The 20556-nt window shown below is 43.5% G+C and overlaps 1 protein-coding gene across 8 annotated transcripts in view; it reads right to left on the bottom strand.

Moving 5' to 3' along the window:
• Positions 1-20174, bottom strand: part of LOC105465066 (coiled-coil domain containing 85A) — a 197603-nt gene extending 177429 nt beyond the window's left edge. For 5 of the 8 annotated variants that reach the window (XM_024787769.2, XM_024787770.2, XM_024787771.2 and 2 more), the window contains exons 1-2: positions 19538-20174; positions 11032-11995 (exon numbers count right to left, since the gene is read on the bottom strand). In XM_024787769.2, the coding sequence (XP_024643537.2) occupies positions 11032-11995; positions 19538-19801 (1228 nt within the window). In that variant the 5' untranslated portion in view covers positions 19802-20174. The remainder of the gene's footprint in view (positions 1-11031; positions 11996-19537) is intronic. The other 3 variants (XM_071076737.1, XM_024787772.2, XM_011713294.3) reach the window with 2 other exon arrangements.
• Positions 20175-20556: the final 382 nt, after the last annotated feature.

Here is a 20556-nt window from a genome sequence, read left to right as displayed (position 1 = left end):
TTATATGTCGTTATTATTCCAAAACAATGAATAGTCATGTAAGGATCACGAGGTCAGGAGATCGAGACCATCCTGGCTAACACGGTGAGACCCCGTCTCTACTAAAAAATACAAAAAACTAGCCGGGCGAGGCGGCGGGCGCCTGTAGTCCCAGTTACCCGGGAGGCTGAGGCAGGAGAATGGCGTAAACCCGGGAGGCGGAGCTTGCAGTGAGCTGAGATCTGGCCACTGCACTCCAGCCTGGGCGACAGAGCGAGACTCCGTCTCAAAAAAAAAAAAAAAAAAAAAAAAAAGAATACAATGTTATCACTATTTCTTTGGAGAAAAAGATTGCCCTTTAGTAAATGTATGTAATTTTTCACTGTAAGTGTTTAAAGGATCTTCTTCCATGAAATTAGGATGTTAGCAGATGATTATTTTTACCATCTACACCTAATGAAGTAAAAAGCTAGCAATTCCAGGTTTATTCTCAGGTTTTATTTACCTGTGAAATCTAAATTCTGGTACTACTGACTCAGAAAAATCTCTATGCTAAGCCCCTTGTTTGATGGATAAATTATTTTGCCCACAGAGGTTGATGGTGTACTAAAGGCTACACAGCAAAAAAGTGGCAAAGCCAGTTCTGAATCTAAAACTCCAGCTGGGTAGGCATGCCATCATCAAGCCCTTTAGGAAGCTGGTGTATCACACTATTCTTTTTAAACCCCATGGGAATTTAAGTCAATTATTTTAAAGTGTTTTAAACACATTTTCAATAAATGTCATTTTTATTCATAATTAAAATAGAATGTATCTAAAGGAGGTTTATAAAATTGTTTTTCATTGCTGTAAAACTGTAAATAAAGCTTAGATGCCATATGTCAATTTAAGGTAACCATATATTACCTTAACATATGGGTGAAAGTCCACAGGGATACTCGAAATGTAAAAATAACTACATATGCTTTGCGAATAGAAATAATCAAACCAGCTTAGCTCCCTTTTTCAAATGAATGCGTTTTATATACCTGGCTGTACAGACTCTGCCGAAAATGGTTCCACTAAAGACAGATTTATGTGCTAGGCCAATAAGCTCCAAAGTGGGCAATTTTGAGACTGCAATGGGAAAAAAGCCAAAGAAATTAAAGATGAAAACCACATGGCACATAGTTTTAGAATAAGGGACTGAAAACTTGAACTCAATCTCCATTTAGGTGCTAAAGAGATACAGAAAAAAAAAAAAAAACCACAATTTTCAAGCCTGTTCTTCCACAGATTTTGAAAAGCTTGATTCCAAACTGTTTCTCATGAAAGTCACTATACTGGGGGAGCTATTCATGGCAAACCACCTGGATAATGTTTATTCCTAGACCTCAAATTGATCATAATTATAAATGTACTCTCTTCATAAGTGTCCTCATATGTAAAATAAGCTGCTAAATTCAGCCACTTTCTCCAATGACTCCATAACCAGAGAAATTCTGGTCAGCTTTTATAACAGTGAAGAGGACTGCCCTGCCAATCAACATAAGACCATTAACAACATGCACAGCCAAACAGATTCCTTTAAATTCTTCACAGCATCCCCCTCAAAAACTGATGTCTCACAATTGCCTTTGTCTGTTACTTTCACTCTCTCTTCCTTACTATAAGTTGAGTCTTACCTCACTTTCCTGTTAAATCACATCTAATCCATCATCCACAGATATGACTAATGACTTGCTTTTCAGGGTCTTATTATTCTGTTTGGGTGGATGGGTGAATTGGCACTTGCTGTCTAGGGAAACAGAAGAGATGCTGAATTAATGAGCTTGGTTAATTTGAATTCTCAAGAGTGGTTCAACAGACCAGGCTGCTATGAACAAAAATCTGCAACTCAGGTATTTTGACCTTTTAAATACCATCAAAAGAGGAATGTAAGTGTACTTTGCTTCTGCCTATAGTAGCATAAATCAGAATAACTGGCTTAATTAGTTTTGTTTGCAGTAAGCTGAGTTATTAAAAAACGCAACTCCTTGAGAGCATTTGGTGTTGCCATCTGGCCCATCCCTTTGCTCCTGGTCTCTTTCCCTTCTGTTTCTTGCATTCCAGAAACCAACACTTCCCCAGACACAGCACTTTGGCTGTGAATGCAAGTGGCTATGTAACGACCAGACTAAGGTCAGACCATCTTCTCAAGAATGTTTATCTGGAAGGAATATGGCCTTGGGGTGAGGAGGGTCTGTGTGGGAGGAAAAAGGATACTAAGGTTGTTGAACTCCCAGGTTAGGAATAGGAATACTCCTTCTATTAAAAATGCATTTTGGTAGCTGTCCATCCAGCTGTGAACTGTGTGTCCCATCTGGCTTAATCAGAGGTTTCCAGGCAATAGATCTGAGCTCACCTAATAGATCATCAGGTCTTCTCTGATACTTTCTAAGCCAGAGGCTAGTGATACTCATTTATCTCACACTCTCATCACTGCATGTGTCTAATTTTCTGGGATTTCCAATAAGAATTGAGAAAAACTGGTTCCTTATTCCATTTAGGGTCTCTATCATTAACATTACCTCTACCTCAAGTGGCCTCTATGTGTAGAAGAATAAACGTCTTCTTTAGACAATTGACTCCGTACCCTGGGAGTCAGCTTGATTCTTTCTAGTCCACTACTAACTGATATCTGGCCTTGGACAATTCACTAACCTTCTTTGGAAGTCACCCATTTCATTCAGAACATGAGTGGGTTGAGTACATCACAGCTCTAACATAGAGTATACTTTATGGCTTTAAGTTCTATGATTCCATGATGTTCTAAACTAAATACAGCTATATTGCCCTCATTTCTTCCTATTCTTTAGCATTAATATATACATCTATTCTCATTTAACTGAATTAATAACTATATATATCAATATATGCATATATATAAATACACATGTACATATTCACTACCAATTGGGTTTCTTTTCTACTGATAAGAAAACACACACCATGCCCCCAAAAAGCAATTCACGCTTTTTAACATTTTTTAAGAACTAGCAATTATAGACACTTAGGAAGTTATAGCTATATACAGTCTAGATCAGGGGTTTCCCTAAAAGTCAAAAAGTCCCTCAATAATTAGAAGAAAGAAGAGAAGACTTTTCACTTTTCTTTATAATCAAGACCAGAAGGCAAAATTCTGAGTTTAATCCAATGATGACTATATTCGACTAGATTTCACTAGAAAAGCCAACTCACCCAGTGAGTATCAGAAACCACTTTCAAATGCCTGGCCTTCCAAAGTTAATCTAAATGTTCTATCCCTCAACCATACCAGCAGGCAATACTGGTGCTATAAATATTTTGTTTGCCAGGTTTTAAAATTTTTAAAGGATTTACTTTCCTTCATATGGCTGAAAATGAAGGTGAAGGAGGTATTAAAAAAGCCATTCAATATCTTTAAATGTAATGCATTTAACATTCTTAAATATACATACCAGAACACTAAATGCTGTGTGCGCGTCCGTGTGTGTGTGTGTGTGTGTGTGTGTGTATGTGTGTGGAGAGAGATGAAATAATTGAAATATAGTTTTTGAGCAACTACCAAATCCACGCTTTTTCCCTTAGATATCTCCTGTCTCATAGAAAAGCCTATAGAAGGCCTAAATAACTAAGGTTCTGAAAATTTTTTAAATAAAAAATAAAACTATTAGATATAATTCCTGAAGTTTAACTTATCTGGTAATTGAATATGTGCCTAATTTTGATCAAGAGCCAGGACAAAGTCCCAAGACTTCTTGTATTCTTCCATAATGATTTGAGATAAAAATTCCATAATACACATAATTTGTATTATGTAAAAATGCTAAATGAACAGCCATCTGTGAATAACCCAGTTATTGCCTTTTATCTTTGGAACAACAAACCAGTATTGCCTTCATAAGGATGACAATGTAACCTGCTACTCCTCTGCCATTTTCCCTTTTCAAAAATACCTCTTCTGCCTCTCTGCTGCTAAAGGCTCCTCTGCCTAAGAAAGAACAGAGGTTCTTTCTACTGGAAACACTTGAACGGCACTCTAAAGAGAAAGCAATTTATGTCAGGAGCAGCAGTAACTTGAACCTCACTCTTTTGCAGATTACAGACTTATAAATTAGAGCTGAGATTTTCTGTCTGTATCCTCAAGTGTCCCATGGTCTACTCTTGATATTGAATCTCAAACTTCCTAGCTCTCTTGAAAATCAGCCCATTTCAGAACAGGTAACTATTCTTAATATGTCCCAAAATCAAATTCAAAATAAATATTTTTTCCAAATATGCTCAATGCTCACCATTAATATTATGTATTAAAGTACTATCAAGGGCAACTTGGTTATACCAAAGTATCCAAGAAGCAAATATTTGAGTTGATAATATTATAGAAACATAGTGCCTCACTTATCTGTAGTTTAACAGATAAGTGTAGAAACAGATATCCGTAGAAACTCCGTCTCTACTAAAAATACAAAAATTAGCCGGGCGTGGTGGCACATGCCTGTAATCCTAGCTACTCAGGAGGCTGAGGCAGGAGAATCACTTGAACCAGGGAGTCGGAGGTTGCAGTGAGCCGAGATCACACCACTGCACTCCAGCCTGGCCACAGAGCGAGACTCCGTCTCAAAAAAAAAAAAAAAAAAAAAAAGTGAACTTTGTAAAGCTAAAATACTTATGGCACATGGACTATGCGCTGGAGCTCGTGTAGTTTACTCTTAGAAGGACACCTCATGGTTATTTATCCTTATTTTAAACACATTTCTAAGCAGAGCAGTTATCTGCATTCCCAAGCTATGACCAGCCATCGGAAACAGCAGAAAAGAATTTAGAAACAACGAGAAAAGGAGCTACAGTCAGGCCTGCTGAGGTCAGCAAGGAGTGCAGCTGACATCATGGCAGTACTAGAAGTGACTGGAAATCTATTTTTAGGAGTTTTTTTAAAAAAATACTCACACAGGGCCATTAAATGAAGGAATCCACAGTTCTATCTCTAACCATCAAAAGTAAGTCGCAGAGCCTAAGGTGATAAATTTCAGCCTGGAAAACTTACTCCACTCACAGATACACTGACCCAAAGTTGCTACACAAGTAAAACATTATACTTATTATTTTCTTAAAGCTTTGGCAAACTTTGACTTTATACTCTTAGTTCTGACCAGTGGAGATCGACTAAGATCCCTATATCTATGCCTCCAGAATAATCTGTCATTACTATGACTTAACTGTATAGCCTTACATGTTTTGTATTTGTATTGCATTCATTTATTCATGTACTTATGCATTTGTATTCACGTGTCTGATTCATTTGACACTTGTGAAAAGCTGTGACCCGATGAAATGGAATAACTCACCATAGCTTTTCACTTCCCCATCCTTCGTTCTAACCAATTTCAGTTGAAATGATAAATGCATCACTAATTCAAAGGTCATATTTTTTTCTACAGTATCTTTTGAAAAGTTGATGCCAGAAGATATAAACATTTCATTGGTTTCAACTGAGTCTAAAGGACAGGATTATAATCAGTTGAAAGAAATTCTTGGTTTACTTTATGGCAGCAACTAGCTTATGTGACAGGATGCCAAAGGCACTTGAACATTAGTTTGACCAAATAGAAGCCAACTGAATGTTTGGCATTGTGCAGACGCAATATTAAAGTTACTGAAATGTATATAAACATGTGAATATACATACATACACAATGTTGATAGACAGGCAATCTCCGTAGGAAAAAGATGAAAATGACCCTCCAGATTTAAATTACGTTTATAGCATTACATCATTGTCAGTGGAGTTGAAAACCTTACATTGTACTAGGAAATACCTTTCTAAGCCATCTAGGTTTTCCAATAGTCTTCCTCGGATATATATTGCAATTTTCTTAACAAACTACATTTTCAATATTAAGCTTTCTATGGTATTAAGTCAAAATGTATCCTTATGATAAATGTAATATGCTTTGCATATACAAGTATGGTACAATAAATCAACTTTATCAAAAACTTAAGTCGATGTCTTATCAAACTGTACATAAGGTTACCAAATTACAGTATTGAAGCTTGAAGAACAAAAACCATTATTTATTTCTTTAACCATCTGTCAGTTCACACAATAGAAAATACACACAGAGGACCTCAATTAAAACCAGTTCTAGTATTCCATAATTGTAACTGCTAAAATTTTTCTCCCAGGAGACATTCAATTTCTATCGTCCAAATTCATTCACAAGTGATGTTCTGACTTTTTTCTTAAGCAAAATAAAAGATTTATGAGAGTAATTATTCATGCTATAGTACACACTACTTAATTCAATGACAATCCCGCTTCAGAGAAATACTGCTGGGGTCTTCCACACACAGGTTATCTGACCCCTCGTAGACAAGGCCACTTTGTGTTATCAACATTTTTTGTTTACTCATTAATAACCTCAAGGGAGGATAAGGAGCAGTCTTAAAACTCAGGGTGAAACCTATAAAGTGGGAGATTTGAAACGCAATATTCTCTTGTTGGAAATACCCATTAGCATTGCGGGCGGTGCATGATCTACAGGTGTCACCGACCTCTACCGTAAATAGGTTAGAAACTCATGTGCTTCTTTTTCTATCTGGATGTGAAAGCTTTAAAAAGTAAAGCAGTCATGAGCCTACTCATATGCCAGAGTTTCCCTCAAATTAGCCTAACAACTCCACCCATCAAAAACACAAATTTTCAACTCATATCCCAAAATAGTACGCTATTAGATAACTTTAGTCTAGAATGGAAAGAAGTTTTATAGTAACAGCATCAGTCCTTCTCAGTCCTGGAGTTAAGCAAAGGAAAAGGAGAAGTTTTCTTCTTCCCAGGAAGCCTGAGTATTTGAAACCTTCACTCACACCAACCCATCTTAAGCAAAATCACTCACTGAGGACAATGGTTTCCAACTGGTCCACTCATTAGAATCACCTGAGGAGCTCTTTTTGCAAAGTGCCCAAGTCCAGTGCCAGACCAACTCAATTTGCATCTCAGAGTGCAGTGCAGGGCTCAGCCCCCGGTATTTTTTCAAAGCTATCACAGTGATTTTAATCTGCAGCTAGATTGAAAACCACTGCTCTAAAGCAATGGTTTTCAACCAGGGGCAATCTTGCCTAACACGCCCCCCAACTGTGGAACATTTGGCAGTGTCTAGAGACATTTTTTATTATCACAACTAGGGGAATGCTCAGAAGTAAAGCCCAGGGACGCTGCTGAACCTCCTGAAATGCATAAGGCAGCATCTCACAACAAAGAATTATCTGGCCCAAAATAGTAACAGTGTAACTGTAAAGAAATCCTGAACTAGAAGAATTGTTGGGAGAAGCAGCCTGCTCTTTCCATCTCGAGAGATACCCTCACAAAACAAGAAAAGAATCAATAGGAATCTTTCAGGAGGAAGACTTACAACCCTGACACTCCATTCAGCAAGACCAAAGTAGCTCTAAATGGACCTAGTTTAATGCAGGTGAATGACTTCCTCATGCTTGCTCTCACTGGCTGGAGTGATGTTTAAGGAGGGCATAATGTTACTATCACTGAAACTTGCTCTGACAAGGCAAAGGCAATGAGACCCACCAGGATGATTAAACAATTCCTTTTTTTTTTTTTAGAAGATGAAGAAGAAAGAAGATAATGAAGAGTACCATTTCTTTGTCTATTTATTCCTTCTCATTTGCCGGTCACCAGCAATATGTGCTTCTAGAATTAATATCAAACTATTTTTACTATTTTTCTCTTCTGCATTCATTATGTCCAGTGGGTGAACTACTTGTAAGGATCTCTGATCATCACAATCTTCTTCGTCTTGAAGGCCAATAACAAACACAGCTATTGCTAGAAGAGCCTAAATCATCCGAGACATCCATGACCCGAGCTAAATAGTTACCTGTTAAAAAGCAAAGTCCTGCCAGCTAGTATCTGGAAGCAAAACTACTTCATTTCGTTGTGGAAGGAAACACTTTCACCTAAGAAAATTCCATTCAACCTTGGGTGTCAATGGAATTAAGTAAGTGAAACCCCCATTCTCAATAGTTGAGGCGGTCAGTTTATGAACACTTATAAATAGCAGTGATTACTCGATTACTTAATTTACAAATATGAAATAAGCAAGCAACATGAATGAATAGACAAATGCCTTAATGCCTAGATGTGATACGTGTTGAATCTACTTCCTATTTGAAAATGGAACTCTACACAAACTAGAAAGAAATCATTGAACAATAACTTCTAAAGAATTAAATGCATTTTTGAGAATTTTGTTTAGTTTGGAGGTTTAAATATTTCTTTTGTTTTTGCTTTTGTTGTTTTCTAAACACCTACTAATTAAGAAATTATTACAGAGACTTAAGATGCTTTTAAGAGAGGAAAAATACCTAAAATTTATCTTTGCATTCCCAAAAGAAACTCTTAAATGAGTTCAACTCTTTTATCCACCGAGTTTGTAATTATAACCACAAGAAGATTTATAAATGCTCAAGGCATAGTCAACGAAAACAGTCATCTTTTTCACTGATGTTCTCTCAGTGTGCATATGTGTGTGTTTTGGGAAGGAATGCATATCTTTACAGGTAGGACAACACCCTGCCAATGTATATTTCATTTCTGTTTCAGTCTGCCATAATGCACACACACTTCCCATTTGTTTTCACGTGCTTTTTGTTCATCTAAAAACATGCAAGTGCTCATCCAAAACACTCATATTTCACACTAACCCCAAACAGAATGACTCTGGAAATGAGTCAGCAAATCTGCAATTCTGAATTAACCTTGATACTGCTTCCTATCTATTTATACACCAATGATTCAAACAAATTGTGTGAGGATTTAAAAATGTGAAAAAGCATGTCTTACCATCCATATCAAAAATTAATTTGTAATGGCAGGATAAATACAAGTTTACCAATGCCCATGTTTATAGGCTGATGATCCATAAACATCTCATTGTGCCACTTCATTTTCCAATTAATTACTGAAATTAAAATACAATGCAAATGCACTGCAAATATACTCTGAGGATATCAACTGTCAGCACAAGATTGGTCACTTAAGAATGAGAAAACTCGAAGTAGACATAAGATTTGAACTTCAGTATCATTCTATTACATCAGTTTTAACTAAATTAAATTGTTAAATTTTAAGAAACATTTACCTGCCCCACTAAGTTTATCTGTATCCAGGCAATAAGCTACGATGTAATGTCATCTTTACCAGGAGATACACCTTACTTACAATGCAAGGCATTGTTTAAAAGCTGCATGTAAAAACTTTTCTTAGAAGTCAAATTATATGGTGATTAAACTAGAGTTCTTTATATAAAGAAGCCCTTTTGTAAAGAGAAATTGTTTTTTAAGTGATCCACTTGTCCCTAATATTTTCTTTCTAGTTTAAGAGACAAAGTTTCCTTATAATGGTGCATATACTTACTTCTCAAGCTCATTAAGAAGTAATCAAGAAACGGAAAAATCATTAACTTTACCTTCCCATTACTCCATTATGCCCCCTCCAAAGACAAGCTTCACGGCCAATGACCAATCTCATGATAGTAACACAACCAAACCTTCTTTTTAAATGACTTCCATCTCTTGTACAGAATTGGGCAGCCAAGACTGCCTACAGCAATGGGGTAGGGATGGGGGCAGCATCTCCACAGCTCTTGGAAAGAGTGAGTGAAGGTTCAACCTTGGAAAGGCACCAGCCAGGAAGCCTCAACACAACAGGTGAATTGGCTTCTCTGGGCCTCCACCTCCCAACAACAGAGAAAGCAGTAACCGCCCATCTTTCCCAACCTTTTTATTTCCACCTGTGCTTAAAAGAGTATTGCATGCATTTGAAGTCAAGTTTCAGGAGTCAATTTTCAGCACTATGAAAAAAGGATTAAGATAAAATAGGAATCCAACAGGTAAATCCCCAAATACAATATTGAAAAGTACCCCTTCTTGTCACTGCTAAAACTGGCAGCCTCCTCCACTACTGCTTGGAGTTGGCTGAAGACTCCAGAGCACCTTTCAAACAAAGCAAAAACCCTCAGATATTTTCAATGAAAACAAAACCCCACAGTTTATAAAATCAATTGTTTTAGCTCCAACTCAACCACAGGTAACATAAAAGGATTGTGGAGTTGTTTTTGTTTTTTATTCTTTAAGAAATGATTTTTCTCTCTTAAGTTCAAAGTGGTTTCAGATCCAAGACGCAGAAAATTAAAACTCTTCGAAAAGGTTTAAAAGCTCAGGTTTAACACTGCCTCAGCAAATGTGGCGGACGTTAGGCTTTAGAAACCAAGAGTGTCCAAACACATCTGTACATTTTAAAAAGATACTTTCAAACAATCAGAAGAGATGTCTCTTGCAATGTAAGAGAGCATATTATTTGGAATATGTATAAGGGAGTTTGATGACAGTGTTGGTGGATTTTGAGTGAGTAGAAAGGGAATCAGCTGATGCATTTTAGATGCAAAGAAGTGTCACAGATTCAGGCCCCCAATACAATGGGAAAAATCCTCAAGGTAAAGTCAGGCATATTTGTAGCCATTTGGGCAAACCAGCATCAAGCCTGTTTAGGAACATCATACTTCTTTTTTAATGTTATTGGTTTTTCATAGAAATATTCATTTCTTCTTGTACATAACCTATTAACTGGATACAAAATCCTTTTGGCAACCATTCCACAGACAAGCTCTAGCAGGAAACAGCACACCACTAAGAGAATGCTCAGGTTTAAGATGAAAGACTCTTAAAATGGTTCTATTTTTCATCTCCAATACCCACAGATTTCCCCTTGACAACTCAGGGTCCTAAGGAATTACCGTTCCTCTCCCTCCCATAACCCCTCATCCCCAACCTTCTTCACACTGACTGATAACTGTATAGAATAAAAACAGATGGAGGGGAAGAACCCCACATCATGATTTTGGGCCCCACATTTGCTCCTTCTCCAAACCCACTCCCTACCTAGCACCTGCACTTTCTTACATGGCTGGAAAGCCCATCATCATTCATAACTGTCTACTGAGTTCCCCAGCCCAAGCAGCACCCCAGCACGTACTGACCCACCGTTCATGCCACTGTAGACATTCCGGTGATGGGGTGACCCGTCCTCCTGCGCCTGCCGTCTGAGGGTGCCCTCCCTGCTGCCTCCGCCACTGCCTCCACCTCCTCCACCGCCTCCTCCGTGTTTGTGATCAGGGCTCCCTCCATAATGTTGTTTGAGGTGCTCCGGGCTGGTGCCCCTGGCTCTGGGAAGATGCTCTAGGCTCCCCCCGAGGGCGTGTTTCTGAAGATGCTCTGGGCTCCCTCCACTGTGCCTGGCGTGTTCAGGGCTGCTCCCTGACCGGTGCTTCTGGAAGTGTTCCGGGCTCCCACTCAGCACGTGCTTAGGCAGTGTTTCGGGGCTGCTCCCTGGATGCGGGTGCCTTTGCTGTTCGGGGCTGCCCTTGCACAAGGGTTTGTGGTGCTCCGGGCTAGGTCCTTTGAGTGCTTTGGGGTGATCTGGGGTCCCACAGGCCCTGGGTTTCTGTGGATGCTCGGGGCTGGCGCTCCTGTGCTTGGAGTGCTCTGGGCTGCCCTCGCTCCGGGGCTTCTGCAGGTGCTCCGGGCTGCCACTGCTCGCGTGGTGCTTGTGGTGGTCCGGGCTGTCAGTGCTGCCAGTGCTGGAGGTGCTGCTGCCGTCACCCACATCCCGCACGTAGGGTGTGGTGGAGGCTGTGAGTTGGCACAGGCTGGCCTGGCTGTCGATGGAGCAGCGGCTGCCCGCGCAGCCTGCACCCTTCTCCTCATCTAGAAGCACACAGAGCTCCTTGAGCTCCATGTTCTCCTTCACCACTTCCTCCTGCTTCACCTCCAGCTCCTTCAGCTTCTGCAGGTATAAGGCCACTTCCTTGTGCATCACCCCGGCAGTGTAGCGACCCAGTCTCTGCCACTCCCGGGACACCCTCTTGCCTTTCTGCCGGTCATCATCCAGGAAACAGCAGAGGTCCCTCAGTTCCTGGTTGTCCTCCTGGAGTTTCTGGTTGATATCCTGAAAAGACAGACACAACCATTCAAGGGAAGCACGCATCTGAGGTGTCAGCAGGCTCAGACTTCCTGGAAAGGGAGAGCCTGCAACTGCTGAATTATCTGTGAGGTTAGCGGAGGAGGTAAGGGAGTAGGAGGAAACTGAAGATTTGTAGCTGTCCATAAAAATTAAACTAACTTAAGTATCAGTTCTATCCCTGCACAATACTTTACTTGCATTATGTCATCTAATTTTTACCCACACATTTAGGGGATAATAATTATTATGGCTCTTATACAGAAGAGGAAACCGGACCTCACAAAGCTTCACTTGTCCAAGGTCACCCAGTCAGTAGTTAGGGAGCAACCAGCTCATTAACAAGAAATCAGTCACTAGAAGAAAAACAAGGCTCCCCGGCCCCACCCTCAAGAAAGAAAAATAACTGCTTGTGACCTATGAAATGCTTAAAAGCCCTGAGACAACAGACCTTTCAACAGAGTAAACAGCAAGCACTGCTTAGATCTTCAGCCCTGACATGGAATATGCAGCCCCAATTCCCCTGGTAGGGAAAGGCACAATTGCCCTCTAGTGGCATTTCAGCCCTGCACATCCAACCCCTACTTGCCACACCTACCTGAACATCTCCCTGGCATCTCTCATTTATCTCAAGCAACCTGAGTCTTAAATTAAGAGACCCCAAACTGCACCTCTCAGCAAATGCCACCTCTTTCTGTTCCACTGTTCTTCATATGAATCTGGGGTCATCCTTGGCATCTCCTTCTCCTTCAACCTTCCATTTCAAAACCAAATAAGGCTTTGGAGCTCTACCTCCAAAATTTAGCTCATCTTGTCATTCCCATGTTTGAAATCTTTTAATCTCACGGCCCTTAGGATACAATGCAAAATCCTTTAAGTCAAAGTCACACAAGGCCCCGGATGCATTGACTCAGCCTACTTCCCCCGCGTGAATGATGATTCATTTCTTTATTCACAAATATTCAGTAAGCATTTATTACTGTACCGGGTACCAGTCCAGGTGGTAGGGATATATCAGTGGACACAGCAAAGACCTTGATATCGTACAGCTTTTATTGTGGTGGGAAAGACTGGCAAAAAAACACGTATAGAACATAACGTCATGCAGTGAAAAGTTCTGGAAAGAAAATTGAAGCAGGTTAAAGAACACTCTTTTTCAAGAGAAGATACCTCTACAGAGAAGGGAAACATTTGAGCAGAGACCTGGGTGGAATGAAGGAGCCAACATTTGAGTGAAGATGATCCCAGGCAGGGAGAGGGTAAGTATAAAAGCCCTGAGACCAGCATGAGAGCAAGAGCTCAAGTACAGGGAGGTCACCATGCTTAAAGAACAGAGAGCAAGTCAACAGACATGGGAAAGGGGGTCTGAGAGGCATCAGAGCCTAGAATATGCAGGCCATGGTCAGTGACGGTAAAGGCTTTGGGTTGTTAGGTAGCTAAGGATAGAGGAGTAACATTACATGATTCCTTTTGTAAAGAGCCTCCATAGTTGTGTGGAAAACAGACTGGCTGGGGTAGGGGAGGAAAGAAGGGAGGGTCAGGATAAAGTGGAAGCTGCAAGATCAACAAGGAGGCTCCTGGGCTGGTCCAGGTAGAGGGAGATGATGGTGGTTTGGATGTGTGGTAGCAGTGGAGAAGGTGGGAACACCCCTCCTCATCATGCACTGAGGCTGTGTTTCAGGTCCTCAAAGGGCAAGGCCTTCCCCTCTTTCACTTGGAATGTTCTCCCCAGCCTTCTAGAAAACCATCAGGTCTCATTTTATAAGTCACTTCCCCATAGATACCGTTCTATAGAAGGTCCACCCCCAATCTATGGTCTACCATCATCCCTCGACTTACTACAACTTGTAAGCACAAATGTGTGAATGTGATCATTCATTATAGACTACATCTTCTCTAGAATCACAAGAACTGAGACCTCATCTATTTACTTCGGTGTATCAAGAACACAGCACTCCCAGTGTAGATACCTGAAGCCAAGGAATTTTTAAAATGACTAGTGGAGTTGCCACCTATTTTCCATTTATGCATACAGTCAAGGGGCCAGCAGTTCCTTGAAGCACTGTAGTTTGGTAAGGATGAAACAGGGGCAGATACAGGGCTGCTACCTAAGATTTCACTGCTTCAAAAAGCCTGGAAATCTTTGGTCTTGCGAACCAATCCAGAACTAGAGGTACTCAGAAAGGGGACTGCATTCACTTAGACTCAACATAGACTCAACAAATGCCCCTAACATAGACTAAAAAACAAATTAGAAAACACCTGTCAACCACATCCTCCACTTCCTGACAGTCATGGGAGTGAATTTGTGGGTCTTAGGAAGAAGCTTATGCAGCTTAGTTTCTAACTCCAGTTCTAACTCTTGGCATCACCAACAATTCTGTTTCTTTGTTTCTAATTCCCACCTTTCCCTTTTGCTTCTCATTGCCACTTTCTGATTTCAGGCCTGACCTTTGCCAATAGCCTCCCAGGCAGCCTCCCTGCCTTCGTTTGCCCCATCCACTCCTTCCCCTCACCCACTCCGACACAAGCACTCCGCAATCAGACTGACCTTCAAAAATACTCCCTGCTAAAGATGGCAACAACAGAAACTGGGGGCAACTGGGGGGTAGGAAGGGAGGTAAAGGTCAAAAAACTATTGGATACTATGCTCAGTACCTGGGTGATGGGATGAATCATACCCAAACCTCAGCATCACACAGTGTACTCAGGTAACAAACACGCACATGTACTCCCCAAATCTAAAATAAAAGTTGAAATTTAAAACAAACAAACAAAAAACAACACCAGCTGGGCGCAATGGCTCATATCTGTAATTCCAACACTTTGGGAGGCCGAGGCGGGTGGATCACTTGAGGTCAGGAGTTCAAGACCAATCTGGCCAACGTGGTGAAACCTGTCTCTACCAAAAATACAAAAATTAGCTAGGCATGGTGGCACGTGCCTGTAATCCCAGGTACCCAGGAACCTGAGGCAGGAGAATCACTTGAACCTGGGAGGAGGAGGTTGCAGTGAGCCAAGATCACGATACACTACAGCCTGGGCAACAGAGTGAGACCTTGTCTCAAAAACAAGAACAAAAACAAACAAACAAGAAAAAACACCAAAAGTACCCCTGCATGTTTTGCCTCTCCTGTTTATCAATCCCCATCACCTTTCCTTTGCCAGGAAAAATGAATACACCCCTCAGCCAGGCCTGAAAGGCTTTCCCCTGCCCTTCCACCTTTAGCTGTCAGCTAATTATGAACTACGATTATATCTGTGCATTCCAACTAGAAAATGTCATCTTCTACCCCATATGAACCTAAAAGGAGAGATTCCTCCGCGAAGTTTCCCCTGGCACAGAACAGTACCCACGGATGAATGAATGAAGTAACTTTCCCACTCACTGTTTAAGGCCTGTATCACACTCTAGCTAGAACAATCACTGGGCATCCATTTTTTTCTCCTTTCTAATGTGGACATCTTAGCTTCTGGAGGGCAGGGTCTATTCCAAAAGTCTTTGAATATGCAACATATCTGGCATGGTGTTTTGCATACAGTGGACACTCAATATGTGTTTATGGACTGATCAGCCACATAAAGCCCCAGGCCTCTGGCCAAAACAGGCTACAGCTATAGCTATTGAGAAGAATTTCCTATTCTTTTCAGCAAGCACTAGCTACTGTCAGAGTCTACAGTACTAAGAGAATAAACTATCCCTTGATATTGATGCTTTAGAGGAAATCAGAAGCTGTGGATATTTGGAGAAAACAATAATACACAAAATTAATCTTTCTAAGCTCCAAAAATTATTCAACATTTAGTTTAATCCTGGTATTTGATAGAAAGTTCAAGTCATGTTCTCTTTCATCTAAATAAATTTTCATATGAAAATAATTCCCTTTGACTATCCTACAGCTATTTCTGATTTCTCTAGAGCTGGAAAGTAAACAGGACTGGTGCTACGCAGGGCTTCAAGGAGCTAATGCCTTTTCCAAAAGGAGTGAAACATACACTTCTCAGCACTCCAGATGGAGGAGATAGGAGCGGGTACTGGCCCACTTCCTTTTCTATATCACAGTTCCTTCTTTCTATTATTAGTTTTCTTGAGAATATTATTTACTATTCAGTTCTGAGCTATTTCCTTTGCCTTCTGATGAACAGCTAAGCAGCCAGCTTGATAATAACCTTGTGATCCAGCTTCTTCAAACCTGCCTCATTAAGACTTGGGCTTTCTTTTGCAGAACACTAGGTGTCCTTTTAACATTGCCATAGGCCACCAGATATTATCCAAGTGTCTAAGTGGACTTTAAAAACTTTAAGTCCACTTCATAGCACACCAACCAATATTTCAATCTTATGCCTGAAGACTATCAAGTACTGTATCTACAGTTAAATAATTGTTTTAATTTGTTATTTTGCTTCATTGCAGAGCAGGGTGGTGGGCAGGTGGGTGGTTGGGTTAGGAACCAATGAGGGAAATTAATGCAATGCAGAAAACAAATCTACAGAGATTCATCCCCAAATTGGCCCCCAACCGGGATACTGGGTCAGAGCAGCCTGAAGTGTTGGTATATGCTCAGCAGTCGGAAGACATGGTTCTCAGGAATCCAGTTCCTTACAACATAACCCTAACTATAATCTCCCTTCTCCACCCCTTCCAGGACCACACATCCTAAGCAAAGAATGTCAACTAGCCAAAAGAAAAGGAATGCAGGCCGATTTTGAACACTTTATGTCTGTCTGACCTTGAGAAAACTATCTAACCTCACTGGGGTTTCTTCATCTAGGGTATATTTCATCCTCATAAAACCTCATGTGGAATTAAAATCTCCACGAGCAGACGAGGAAACCAAGGGACAGAGAGTTTAACAGTTTGCCAAAGCTGCCCAAATTGTCAGAATCCAAATCCTTTATCTTTCCACTTCTCGGGGCCCCTACACTGCCCTGCCTCCCAAATATTTAAACACAAACAAGTCAATCAGTGCTAGGACCCCGCCACAGGCCCCTGAGAAGTAAAGAACTGATGCTGTCATCTCCTGTGTCCACAGCTACAATAACACCTAGTAGCCTTACAAATATTTAGATGCAATTTCAAAGTCAGCTCATAAAAAGAGGCATAAAAAAGAAAAAGTATCATGGTCTTAATTCCCCCACATATGTAGTTCTCAGAGAGTACCAAGCCCTCAGATGCACCCCCCTCCATAACAGCAACAACAACAACAACAACAAAAAAAAAAAAAACAGTTCTTCTTTTCTTCCAGTTAAGCCAAAATAAATAAACGTACCTATCATTTATTCAGTCAACCACATTTATGGATTACTATGGTGTCCAAGGAAGCTCTAAGCCAAAATAAAACAGGGAAGGGAGAAGGCTGGCCTCTCCGAAGAGTAAAACCACAGCACATTCAGGGCTGAGTCAGAAGCCTGGGAGTCTGCTCCTTGCAGCAGCACAGGGATGACATGAGAAGAGTAGAGGCTGCATCAGAAAGCAACCTGCCCCCATCATTTCTGAACTTGATAAGGAAGTAGACTGGAAAGTCTTTTAATGCCAGGTCATGAATCTAGATCACGAGGAGACTTTCCTACTTGGGTGTAAGTGCCCTTAGCTGACCTAATAGCTACTTCTCTACATGAAGCTACTGGAATGAAGCCCAGGCACTCTACCAACCCACTCTACCACCCCCCTCCCCTACCCACACATAGACCCTCACACACAGTCAATCCACACAAACTAAAGGAAATTTCAAGTGTTTCTGAGCTATTATTTTGGTGCTCCATACTATTAAAACATTTAATAGTAACTCTTCCGACTCTTCTAAATCACACGATGGTTCAGACCATGGAGGAAGCTCAAATTAGAGGGTGACAAACTAATGTCCCCTTGTCCAGCTCTGCCTAAGAAACCAAAATCTTGGAGACACACAGCCATAGATTTGTAAGTCCTTTCCTGATGACAGTAACTACCATTTTATAGTCAAGTATTAAACCTTCCCCCACATAATCATAACTTGTCATAACACCCTCAGAAATAGTTATCATTGCATTGTATTGGTGAATAAAATGAGGATCTGAGAAAGTAATTACCCAAGCTCACCCTCCTGGCAAATGAGGTTTCTAGAATTCACTCACCTCTGAGATCATCTTCCTACTACATTAGCCTGCCTCTATTCCCCAAAGAGCCTGGCACTTAATAAATACTCTGTTAGTAATGAATTAAACCAAAAGAGAGAGCAAGCCTTGGGATTTTTCTGACTGGAGGAATATTCCTACCTGCACCCACTCTAGGGACTATATGACAATGAGTTCCGGCCTCAGGAGAAGGCCATCTCCACCTGAACTGGGCCCACCACGTAGGTGAGCCTTGGGCATTCTACCCTTCCCACTCTTCCTTGCCCCGGAACCCAGAGCTGGAGCACTGAGGCAATTCAGGAACAGCATCTACTGCCTGATATGTGGGGATGGGAGTGGAAAGGGGAAAAGAACAGCCTGTGCCTTCGGGAATTTGCTCCCTGAAGTCCCTGCACTGATCTCGTTTGTGTCTGGCTTCCTATAAACAAAGCAGAACAATGAGAGGAAGGAATACCAGGAGGCACCAGCGCTAGCTGGAAGGAGAGGAAGTTTGCGGTGCTCCCCAGCAGGGCGGTTCCCGGCCACCCGTGTACTGCAGCTGGGCAGGCACACTGCTCCAGACCTGGCCCTCTCCAAGGAGAAAAGAAAGTTAGTGAGCTTGGGGGGATGGGGGCCGTTTCCCCTCTTTTCCTAGAAGAGGGTGGCAGGGGGGCTGGCTCAAAAAGAAAGATCACTGACCAACACCTGGGGTACCCTGTCAAAACCCTGCTCCTTCCACACTGAGTCTCTTTGCTCCTCCCCTTTCCCCCAGTCAACCTAGGGTTAAATGGGAAGGGGAGTAAGGCAACTCCAGGCGACGCCTTCCAAACTCTGGGAGAGGGAAAGCACAGGAGTCGGTAGAAGCGTGAAGGCAGAGCTTGAACTCCTATGTACCCGGTGACACAAGACAGCTCTGAGGGTGGCGCCCGCTGCTTCTCCCGGGCACCCCGCCAGCCGCTCTCCCTGGCAGTGGCGCCCTTTCCTCGCCCTCTGCCCGCCCAAGAGCTGCTGGCCCAGGGCAGCCGCATCCCCGACCCTCCAAGGCGAAGATCTCCTGGACTCACCCCCTCCCTGGCCTTTCCCCCTGACTGACTGAAACCCGGCTCCCCAAGCACTGATTTTCCAACCTCCCTAAGAAATCAAAGGTCGGTGTGCCCTTCACCTCCCTGCCTGCTTTCCAGTGTCCTCCGCGTCCGCGCCTCCCGCCGCAGTGCACCGCGAACAGCCAGACACTGGCGCGCCCCGTGTTGGGGAGAAGAGGGGAGCAGACGCCTCCAAAGTTTGGAAAAGTTTCACAGGGACTGGGGGCAGGGGGTGCCGACCGGGAGAAGGGAAGGATCACCTGTTGAGGGAGGGAGGGAAAGTTTGCCTGGCCCCGCCTCCCCGGGGCACCCCGCTCCCAGCCGCGCCGCGCCTCCCCACCTGGCCCGCGCTCACCTTGAGGCCGCGGATCTCGCCGAGGTGCAGCTGCAGGCGGCGGTTCACCTCGCGGATGAGGTTGCTGTGGTCCAGCATCGCGCTCACCTTCTCCGCCTCGGCGCGCCGCAGGCTGCGGATCAGCTCCTCCTTGCTCCACTGCAGCAGCTCCTCGTCTGACACTTTGGACAGGTCCTCCACGGGCGCGGCTGTGGTCGAGCCGGCCGCGGCTGGGGAACAACTTTCCGCCGCCGCCGCCGCCGCGCCTCCGGCCGCCTTCGACATGGTATCCGCGCGGTGGCAGGTGCAAGTGGGTGGAAGAGGCGAGGCGACTCCCGAAGGCGCGGGCGCGGCGGGGCCGCCTCCGCCCACACCCCTGTGCGCTCCGGCGAGTCAGCGGCACCGCCCAGGGGCCGCTGGGTTGGGGCGGCGGGGGTCGCGCTGGGTGGCCATCCTACCTCGCCATCCCCGCGCGCGCGCCCGCGCTCCCCCAGGGCCCGGCAGCCAGCCGCTCGCTGCTACTGAGGCCCGTCCCAACTCCGAGCAAGTCCATGGTGAGGGGCGCTGGGAAGCCCGGGGCAGCCGCGGGAAAACCTCGGGGACGGCGGGGGAGCTGCACCCCCGTTCCCCTGCCCTCTCCTCCGCCCTAAGCCGAGACTGTCGCCCCCCGCACTCTCTGCCTTGCACACAGGCGCGCACGCACACGCACTTTCCTCCCCCTTGCCCAGCTGCAGCCCCCGGCTTCTCCCCTCTCCTAGCGTGGAGGGCGCGCCCGGCTCCGCGGCGCCTCCCCGGCTACTCTAGCGACGCCGCGGTGGCTGCCCGAAGGCTGCTGCGCTCCTCCTGTCGCCTTCGCTGCGCCCGCGGCCGCTCCTAGGCTGCTCCGGGAAGCCTTCGATTTGCAGAGCCGAGTCGAGAAGGGGTGGAGGGTGGGGGACCGGCTGGAGGAGGAGCCTGGAGCTGGGGCCACCCGTAACCCGCAGCAGCTCCCGCATGGGCTGGACGCAGCTGCCACTCGACCGCTGTCCGCGCCCCGAGGT

The sequence above is a fragment of the Macaca nemestrina genome, chromosome 13 (assembly GCF_043159975.1).
Source record: "Macaca nemestrina isolate mMacNem1 chromosome 13, mMacNem.hap1, whole genome shotgun sequence".
Lineage (NCBI taxonomy): Eukaryota > Metazoa > Chordata > Mammalia > Primates > Cercopithecidae > Macaca > Macaca nemestrina.
Note: the sequence above shows the minus strand (reverse complement) of the source record. Positions and strands in the feature narration are given on the sequence as shown.